This window comes from Stegastes partitus, unplaced genomic scaffold (genome assembly GCF_000690725.1).
Source record: "Stegastes partitus isolate 25-593 unplaced genomic scaffold, Stegastes_partitus-1.0.2 Scaffold707, whole genome shotgun sequence".
In the NCBI taxonomy this organism is placed as follows: Eukaryota; Metazoa; Chordata; class Actinopteri; family Pomacentridae; genus Stegastes; species Stegastes partitus.
This window is the reverse complement of record NW_007578438.1, coordinates 277,310-288,043: the sequence shown is the minus strand read 5'-3', so window position 1 is coordinate 288,043 and position 10,734 is coordinate 277,310. Positions and strand designations below refer to the sequence as shown.

The 10,734-nt window shown below is 48.0% G+C and overlaps 1 protein-coding gene across 1 annotated transcript in view; it reads left to right on the top strand.

The window, feature by feature from the left end:
* The window catches only part of btbd11b (BTB (POZ) domain containing 11b), a 74,379-nt gene that overhangs the window by 44,943 nt on the left and 18,702 nt on the right, over nucleotides 1–10,734 (top strand). The window contains exon 2 of the mRNA XM_008290989.1: nucleotides 3,125–3,283. Within this exon, the coding sequence (XP_008289211.1) occupies nucleotides 3,125–3,283 (159 nt within the window). The remainder of the gene's footprint in view (nucleotides 1–3,124; nucleotides 3,284–10,734) is intronic.

Below are 10,734 nucleotides of genomic sequence, written 5' to 3'. Positions count from 1 at the left end.
CCAGAGGATGAATCCTGCCGACTTTGACAGTTCACCGTCGTTTCCTCTCATGCTACGAGCAGGTTAAACATTAAAAACAATAAAAATATAAAAATAAAAACCTTAAAGAAAATAAGTCATAATTTGATCTTTTTGAATACTTTGGTTTTTGACCTTCAAAATAATCTCCTGTCTCCTCATCTCAGCAGATGTTAGCATGCTACTATGCTAAGCTAATCTGTTAAACACTGCATTGCTAGTGTTCATATAGTTTTGCAAAGTCTTCCAGCTACAGATTTCCTGCGCTGGTCGTGGTGAACGGAGAGAGAGACGTGTTCCAAACTGGCCTTCGCTCATTTCTCATCATGTTCAGTCTCTTTCCTGCAGGTTTCAGGTTGTCATGACGAAGCTCTGTGTGACTGCTGCTGGGGTTGAAGGGTTGAAGCAAATGAGACTTCTGTTTTGATCCCTTTAGCCAATTATGAAACTGATGGTGTCTGCGGTGCGGTCCGAGTCACACCTGGACGCCTTCAGTCCGGCACATGGGAGCAGGTGGCTCCTGAGTCCTGGAGACCCTCTGAGTGGGATTTATTCTCACATATAACCGTCTGAGAGGAGAGTGGGCGGGAGTGCAGGGTCGCTCCCTCTGCTGCTTCAAGTAGTTCAGGATGGATTTCCTGCAGTTTGCTCGCCTCACAGGCGGCGTTGTGAGCAAGTAAAGCGATGAAGAAGGTGTTCCAGAGCCGTCCCTGCTCACACCTTCATGTGAAAGTGTTTTTGTCTTCATCATTTGATGGCTGGTGCGGCCCGTTGGCTGAACCATGACGACACCTGGTGATGCTCTGCTCTGTGTTTCGGGTCGTGCAGGTCGGGTCTGTGGTCTCACCTGAACAGAGACGTCGATGAGGTGGTCGCGCTCTGCAGGCAGCTGCTCTACGATCTGAATAACTGCGACTCATCGCCAACAAACCCGCGTCCACATGTTTTTATGACGTACATCACACACGAGTCTCATTACAGGCATGATGTTCAAACTCTGTGCGTTCAAAGGATTCGTTTAAACGGACCACCGCAGCATAACGATGTGAACGCTGTCCTTGACTAAGAAAAACCATCCGTCTCCTACAGCATCTCAGAAATATCAAAGTGTTGTGTTGCTGCAATTAGTTTAATATTTTCAACGTAAGCACAAGAACGTCTTAAATAGTCGACTCCAGTTTAACCTCCACGAGCTCATTCCATGATATGATGATATAATTACATCCTATGTTAAAGCTAAATCCTACATTGATGCCATACTGAACTGTTCTTACGTCGGTACCAGACACACAGGAGACCTGGAGTTACCTGCTGGAGATGATGGAGAAAACAAAGACGCTGCCTTTCTGTGTCGTTGAATATTTATCTGTGTCACTTCATCTATTAGAAAAACTAAATGCTTGCAGCTGATTTGCCAGAAATGTGTGGGCGGTTTGTTTGGAGAAACAGCAGCTTTCCAGCGTTGCCCCTGGTGGTGAACTTCCTGCAGCGTTCTGGTCAGAATCTGCCGTCAGCTGCAAACACGTCGTTTTATGTTTGGAACAGGGACCATCTCCAACTACTACAGGAATGATCCGACTTCCAGGTTTCTGGTTTCTGGCAGACGGCTGTAATTCATTCTTTAGCTGTTGTTGTAAACTTGCAGGCAGGTCTTCTTTTCATATGCAGACGAGGACTGTGCTGAACCTGCCGTGGACTTGTGGCTGACTCAGGAGGAGCCTGTGGGAGGTTTGCTGGAGTGTTGACTGTTTGACTGAGAAATAATATTTCATGTAGTTTGTAGAATGAGTCCAGATTAATTTCCTCGGTTCCTCTGAGCGCTGCGGCTTCCTCCCACGGTCCCAGGACGTGCATGGCGGCTTCATGATGGCGGCTGTAGGTGTGGCTGTGAGCTGGATGGTCGTCTGTCTGCCTGGATGGCCGGACCACATGACCCAGCTCTCCTGTCATCCTCTGAAGCATGACGTGGGTTTGGCTAATGCTGGAGGTTTTTCCACAAAGGTAGCCAGAAGTCCACCACAAGACTACAACAACATTTCATTTGCATATAAAAATATGACCTTCTTGTAAATTGGCAGCAGCGCTGCTGCAGGTTAACCACCACGGTTTGCCAGAAACCTGATTTGTATATGAAAGCATGACTTTGCTGCAAACTGGCCGAAGGTTCACCGCCACCGTTTGCCAGAAACCCAAGATGTTTGTGACACATTCACTGTAAAGCCTGTTAGACTGTCCTGCCTTCTGCACAGAGAAGAAGGCAGAAGCTTTTACTCTCATCCTTCTTCTTTACTTTGGCCTGCCTCCGTCTCTCTGGGGACCAGCAGCATCAATTGTCCTTTAAACACCTGTTTGCTCCCACAAGCTGAGGACAGAGTGTCGCTTTGCTGCAGGCATTAAATCAGGAGACATTAAAACCAAAGCTGCTTTTCTTCCACTGATCAGGGGGAGAAGTGGAGAGTCGCAGCTTTCAGCCCTTTGATTGGTCGACACCCTGCAAACATGGAGCGAGATGCAGAATCTGCTTCAGGACGTGAACGATGAGACGCTGTTACCTGGAGGAGGAGTCTGACAGGTGTAACCAGGAGTTACTCCAACGTCTGGCCTCTGGTGTTTCACCGTCAGACTCTCGTCCTGGATGCAGATAATCACAGCTTTAGATTAGATTGAACTTTGTCTTCAGTCTTTCTGCTCTGCTGCAGTAAAAGGATGTGATGAGATGTTTCTGTTTGGTTTCCTGTAAGTAGCTCCACAGTTTTATGGATCTTGTTCAGATTTAATTCTTCATCCACAGGATTTGATTAGGTTCTATCACAGCTGTTTTATTTGTACTTACTTTTATTTTGGAGCTATTTTCATATTTTTATCCAGAACCTTGTTTCTGACTCCCCGACCCACCAGAACAAACTGCTCGTATTGTGTAAACTATATCTGGCAATAAATCTGGTTCTGGTTCTGGTTCTGTTTCCTGTAATGAAAACACTTAGATTTAGACCAGAGCTAGTGGATGAGTTATTATTGCCCAGAATGACCCACAGGCTGTGAACCCGTCCAGACTGGACTCCTGCTCGACACAGTCACGCTGATCTGATGTTCTTCTCTCTCCCAGGTGTGCTCAGCCTACCTGAGGGTGTGACGCTTCACAGAGACCAGCAGCAGCAGCAGCGAGCGGCGAAGAGCGGCGAGGGAAACTCCTACAGCCAGACTGAGCTGCGCTCCGTCGAGCAGTGCCTCCTGGCCACCAGAGTGGGCAGCATCTCTGAACTCAGTGAGTGGTGTGAGCGAGTGGGCGTGACGGGAAGTCTGAGTGGAGAAAGGCTGTCGTTAACCCCTTCCTCTCTGCAGCGCGACGGGCCGGCGCTTTAGGAACACCGGGTTCTGTTTCTGCTGCACAACTAGAGCTCCTCAGAAAACGGGTTTTCTAGGTTTGGCGTGAAGCGGATCGACGGGCTTGTTGGAAGGCCGGACCTCCATCTCCACCAACTCCTGACTGCAAGTCAAGAGTCATCACAGAACTTCAGGAACGTTCTTCACAGCAGACATTTGGATTCATGGTCCGAGGAGAGTGCAGGTGTTGGTCGAAGCATTGCTGAGGACTCAGTGTCGCCCTGATGGTGAAATTCAGCCGTCATTCATTCAGACTGTGTTCCAGTGAAGGTTCCTGCTTTATCCCAGCCGTCTGTCTGAAGGACGTCTAGAAGCTTCATGGATCCACAAAAAGAAAAAAACTGTACGGCTGTGAGACACGTACGGGTTTCAGAATCTATTCTTCAGGCGGGACTTGAACGCCTCACGATGTCACTGCCAGCTGGAGCTGTTTGTGTTGTTCAACCCAAACCCTCGATCTCCTCCAAAACCGAACCGCGTAGTTCTGCTGAGTCAGCAAAAGCAAAATGACAGAAAGCAGCGACGGAAAATGAAAGTAAACTGCAGCTGAGAAGCTGATTGGTCGTGTTTCCCCTCAAACGTCATCACAACCAAAACACAACCAACAGATTTAGTGCTGAAACCTATCGGAGAACAAACAAACAAACAGAACAGTGGTCCCAGGCAGGACTCCGACCCGCCTCCTGTGTTCAGGTTCTGATGTCAGCAGCACCTGATGTGGACTCTGCTGGTCTTTTTACTAAAGTAAAAACAAAGCGTCATGTGATATAGAATGTGCCGGTCACATGACGTCTATGCAGGAAATAGAAGAGAACAGGCAACAGAACCAGCGGAGGCGTGTCCCAGGTGACTGGCGCCGTGGACCAGCCAGCAAACACACACTTCGCTGTGAGGCTGAACGGGAATGAAGCTCTGCAGTCCAGAGGTTCTGCTCCTCAGAGCTGCCTGAACACGGATGTGGTTGTGAAGTCACACGTGGATGTCATGTTCTGGTGTCCTCCTCCTGCCCCTGGGTGTCCTTTGGGGCACCTGGGTGTCTTTGGGCCACCCGGGGCCTGAAACACACAGCCTGAGTGTGTGTTCGGGTTCATCAGGATCTGTTAGATTCACTGACACCTGGTCTTTTGGACCTTTATGGCTCTAAAACTAAAAACGCTCCAAAGTTGCTGTTTCACAAACGTCACGTCTTCGGCCACAGACCTCTTCACTGAGGCTTTAGTCGATGATGATAATAAAAAGTCACCCAGCAAGACTGAACTTTGCAGCCAAGACCATGTAGCACCTGAGCATCCACACACCTGGATCTGACCCACGAAACCATAGAAACCACTGCTTTAGCTGAGCAGCACACAGAACCATCAGTCAGAGGGATCGACCCGACTGATGTCACGTCACAGTGAAACACGGCTGTATTATGGAACCCAGCTCATATGAATTTAATGGCTAGAACCAACAGAACCAGCACCAAGCTCTGTCACGTGCACAAACCTCTGGATTGAGTCCAAACAGCGAACTCTGGTAAAACATCTCAGTGTGATCGTCTCCATCAGCGTGTTGACTGAATGTGTTCTGATCAGCTGATGGATACCATGAGGCTTCCCAGAGCGTCGTCCTGCTGTGTCAGTGGATCGCTGATGCCCTGTACAGTGTGTATGCGCCTGTTAGAGCCAGTGTGGATCTGTGGGAGTCGTGCTGTCAGTGAAACAATTCTAATGAACCGCAGCCATTCATTAAGAGTGACTGATTTTAGCTTAAAGTTTGACAAGTCCTGCAGAAGTTAATTGAATGTCTGTCCATTGACAATGTAGTCATTATCCACAGAATAATGGGCATCACAGCGCGCTCATACAATGTGAAGTCATTAGCATCAGCTTTAGGAGCCGCTTTTATAGATAATATAGTAAAAATAGCTTTTCTGCATCTTGCTGATTATGTTTTCTCGTCCTCTCACAAGAAATCTGCAAAAGTTGCAACACGCAGCCAAAGTTCGAACCATCGAGTTTGTTTTTCTGTTTTGGGGGAAACTTTCTGACAATGCGTTGATCGCTCCTCCACAAATCGGTGGCGGCAGTCCGAGTCTCAAGCCGCTGAACTCACAGCGTCTCCCGTTCCCGCCTGATCTAATCACATGCAGTCACACAATCCTTTCGCTCATCCGAAGTGTTGAGCAGTTTGTTTTTCGGTTGCGTGCAGCTCGCAGAGACTTTCCAGAAAACACTGTCCACTGACAGCAGAACAACAAATCAGACGGACGATCCCAGAGCGTCTCTGAATGACAGGAAGTGAAATCCCCAAGAATCCACATACTGGCTAAAGGGCTGCAGCGCCTCTCTGTTGTCGTACAATCAGTGTGTTAAGAAAAGACTGAGAAAATATTGTCTGTGTGTCTCATGTAAACATTTCTCATCGTCCTGCGTCGGCGCTGCGCTGATGAGGTCAAGCAGGGACTGGCTGTGTTGTGTTGACGCTGCAAACACGCTGCCAGAGCAGCTGATGGATGATGGCGGCGCTAATGTCATCAGGAACTCTGTAAATAACGGCAGGATTAGTGAACAGCTGAAACAAAATGAATAATTGAGAAGAGCAGAATAAGCGGCGATGATTGCGCTGTCAGAGGGAACGAGAGCGAGATGAGATGAGGTGAGGAGGTCAAGGAGAGACGCCCGTGACAGGCTGATGTTGTCCAATACATTTGGTGGATCTGGAACATGAGCGGCTGCTCCTGCACGGTGGAGATGTGCATCCTACCCACTGGCATTTAGATTACATTTTAGAGGTTTGTCACTCATTTACCTCTTTGTATTTTCTCATTTTCTCTCCTGCCAAAATGCCAAATTAGCATATTTGAAATGGCAGTCCTGCACATTCTGCAGCTATGAGGCCGGTCGGTGCTGATATGGTCCACACATCGCTGTAACTCAGTACGCTGCTAAATCTGAACCGATCTATTCTTAGGACCAGCGTTGGATGGAGGATGCAGACACATACAGGCTCCTCCGTATGTATGTAAACCTATACAGCTGGAAACATCAGCACCGCAGTGGAACCAGGTCCAGTGGGTCTGACCTGGCTGATGTGTCCGTCGGCTGCAAACCACAGAACCACGAGGAGCAGCTTTAAAGGAACAGTTTGACGTGTTGGGAAATGCACACAAGCTTACAGTCTTCATGCTAAGCTAAGCTAATCTGCGTATTTAACCTGCCCTGTCTCCTTAAAGTGACAGTCCTGTGCTGCTAAACTGCATTCTTCATTTTGTTTCCAGGATAAAGTACCTTCTCCTGTGTTATGTTTATTCGTGACCAATAAGAAACGTGTTGCTAATGAACAAATATTTGCTATTTATTGTGTTGCTTTCCAGATTTTGCTCCTTTTTGAACAAATGCGTGTTATGAGGCTGATGTTATCACACTGGTGACGCAAGCAATGAAGAAGGAGCTTCAGAAAACGTTTAGAATCAAACCCCCAGCCGCGATATTTATAGTTTTATAAAACTTCTCTCATGTAGTTTTTGTTCTTGTAAAGGTGAATTTTAATTTAAACACGACGTTCTCTTAAGCCTGACTAAGTAGTTTTGCGGCCTACATCTTTATTTATCCTCCTGTTGTGAACTACACGGAGCCATCGATGCAGCTGAAGCATGAAGGCGGCCGACAGGCTGCTGCTGCTGGGAGCGTTGGATTTGGTGCGTCTGCCTCAATGTGCGCTTCACAAAACGCTAGTGGAGGCTTTTCGGTGGAGATGTGAAGAGTTTCAGCGTATATTCAAACAATAGAGACAGAAACGAGTGAATCATGTTGGACTTGGAGTCAGTGAATGTGGACGTTGCACTTACGTTCACCAACATGTCTTAAACCACAGAAAAGAGAGAAGATTTGTAGATGTTTGAGTCTCTGCAGAGATGGTCGAGCTGCACACCGGCTCCTGCATTATGAGCAAACCACGTCCACGCACGAATCAGCGTGTTAGGAAGCAGAGGGATCACCGCTGTGTTGCTGCAGCTTGTAGCTACGTCAGTGGGAGGAGGCACGTCCGGCTACGGTGGACAGGATGAAGACATGATGTCGATCCATCGCAGGAGTACAAGTCAAGCTGGAATCCAACCAAACAGCAAGTGAAGCTGAAACTTGTGTCCAAAGCAATGGTTCAGCCCGGTCTGCTGGGTGCTGGTTCTGCACCCAACAGGAGCCTCTTTGAAATGAGGAAACGTTCCCACTACGTCAGAAATACGTTTCTGTGTAGCTGTCAGGAACGTAGCGCCATGAGACGCCGTGTGGGTTTCACTGGACATGAAGGTTGCATCAATCCTCAGAAATGTTCTGCAGCTCGTTTTTCTTCTTCTGGATGATTATTTCCCTTTTTAGTTTTACATCTCAAACGTTACACCTCCTCCCATAAATCAAGTCTCAGGAAAGATTCAGTAAATCCTCAAAGCTTCAAGGATCTCAAATCTCAAATTCCCCAAGACTGAGACTGTTTCAGAGGTGAAGCCTGAATCCCTGTTATCCTGCTGCGCTCTTATTCCTACTCTGGGACTGGCTGGCTGTGCACCAGGCCTCAGCCTTTAGCAAACTGTGGTGATGGTTTAGACAGTGCTACCAAAGCAGACTGATCCAGACACCAGCTTTACACTGAGCGCCTCCCTGTCCGCCATCACGAAGCTGTTTCACTTAGATTTTTAAACACCTCATGTAAAGGTCAAGCTGTCTTTCCATTTTCCCCAAATTCTGACCTTTTCCCCAACTGTTGGTCACTTCTCATCTCGCTGCACTTCACTGAGCTTTCAGTTTGGCAAAGATGCAGAAGGTGTTGGAGAGAAGCTGCTCGGAGTCACTTCAGTTCGCTGTAGTACTTCTACAGTGTCCAGAGAGCACAGCGCCGCCTCACGAGCGCTTCAGAGACATCAAAATGTTGTTGAAGACGTGCCAGCGCGTCTTTAACGTACAGCCTCAGCCGGCCTGTGGTGTTCCTCTTCCTGTACGCTCGAGCTTATAGAACTTCTTTGTCACTTTTAACGCTGCTCTTTAACGTATTCACACATTTTTATGACCTGCGGTTACATCCAGCCCTAAAATAATCATAATGCCTGTATTAATAATTCAATGCAGCGCTGCCACAATACGAGCTGCTGCTGATTAAAAAAACATGCTGGAAACATCATTACTCATTATTATTGATTTGACCCCAACTCTAAGAGTTTAGCGCCGACGTGCAGAGATCGTGATTTTTTTCTTTTGTCTCCTTCTCGTTTCACTTTCGCTTTAGTGCTTTTCTGTAAGTGCTTCCAGCGAGACGGAGCAGGCGGCGCGCTAATGGCCGTCAGCAGCGTGTCTCAATAACACCTTTTAAAGATGGTTTTATTGTGGCTTCGCTGAAAGTATGTAGATGTTTTATGTGTCTCCTCTGAACACAGTACTTATCTCTGACCACATGTCAAAGAAAGCAGCAGGATATGGGAGGAACCGTGACAATGCTGGAGGTGGATGGTGTGAACGGCAGCGCTGCGCTCTGGTGGGCCTTCGGTTTGGATCAATAGCCGCAAAGGAGGAATTATGTCCCTCGTCCCGGACGTTAAAGGAATCCAGTGGAAACTGTCAAAGCTGAAGCAACCTGCCATCATGGAGTCGGTCATCTTCAGTGTCTATGAGGTGGTTTAGCTTTGGAACAGCAGCTTTGGTTCAACAGAGAAAAGCCACGTTTATGTGGATCATTAGCACATCCGTCCTTCTCTAATAAAGACTCCAGAGCCTTCAGGCAGCAGGAGACTCGTCATGTGATGGTGCTTTGTGTGCCGTTTGGTCCAAACGTCCTGGATTCAGACAGGGTGAGGCTCCGACAGGTTCCTGCCGGGGAAGCTGTGAGCTGGTAGCAGAGACGTTTACGATGAGACTATCAGCATCACAGCTCCATGAAACGTTCCCGTTATCGCTCCATAGCTGGTGGTTGTTTCCAAACGGGCAGAGCTAATGACAGGAGAACAGCTTCGCGTCTCGTTAAGTCAGGACGGCCACAGGCCACCGTTAGACCAATCACGGCCGCATAGCAGCAAGTAATTGAAACAGAAAAATGGCGCCAGCTGCACCATTCATCAGAACCCAAAGAAAAGCTGTTCCTGGTCGTTCTTTCCCCATGAAGGCTGAATATAGTCACTCCATCAGAGTTCATGTCTACGTCTCAGACAGAGCAGCCCAACTGTCTCTCTGCCACTATTAGACACTGAGCTGCCTTCACAGTCTCTGATGAGCGGTTTGGTGGTTCTGTGGGCGCCGGCGCTGCCTGGTTCTGACCCTAAAGGTGCCAACTCCATAAAGTAAATCAGCGGTTGCCGTTACACCCTGGAAACCGGCGTATCAGTGTGGTTTTGTTTTTCAAAGAGGATTACAAAGCTTGGAGAGCGTTGCTAGAAGGTAACACCTGAGGATCTGCTCGTCCTGCACAGCTCCTCGTCTTGTCAGCACAGAGAGCTAATCAGCCGGGATGAGGTATCGATTCAAGGCGTGAGTCTTACCATGAAAAGGCTATCGACGTTGTAGCTCATTTAACTGCTGTTCGTCCTTCTTTTCTGACTCCTGACTGCTCTGCGTTGGTTAACATCAGCTAATCCTGATGTCTGCAGGACTTTCAGCGCGGCAGTAATCTCACGTTAAGCTGCTGCTCCTTCACTCCTGGTGCACTCCTTCAGCGTCCGACACAATCTACATTCTCAGCCTCCTCTGCCAGCGTAGGAAATGTCACCTAGCAGCATCAATAAGGCATGAGAAGTGTCTGTCGCTGACCACCTCAGCTCGCCTTACCGAGCTGCAGAGGGCACAGTTACAAGCTTATCTCAGTTCCTGTTGGCACGATGAAGAGAAAGTCGGATAGCAACAGGCTGAACCAACAGGGCCTCAGCTCCAGACGTATACGAGGGGTGGTCGCTGCTGTCATCGTGTTCGCATCATGACCTCCAGCACAGTTCAGCTGTCAGAACAAATGAGAACCAGGAGCTGCTGAATCCTGTCTTTCTCTGGTTTACTTTCACCGTACAACAGAAAAGTTCTGAAAGCCCCACTCTGGGCCATCAAACAGCTGATGAAGACGTTTAGTGACTCAGTGGCGATCATGATGGAGATATTTAGTAGTTTAAAGGAACAAAGTAGTTGGTGGAGACCAAAACGGAGCGAAACAGGAAACAGGATCCTACATGACTGCCAGTGAACACATGGGTAACGGTTCTATCAACCTGAGAGGTGAGAATGTGTCCGTGTTAGTTCAGGTTACCAGTCTATGACAGATTTAATGATAAGAGCACAATAATGACATCCGTAATCCTGAACGAGAAGACGCACATTTATC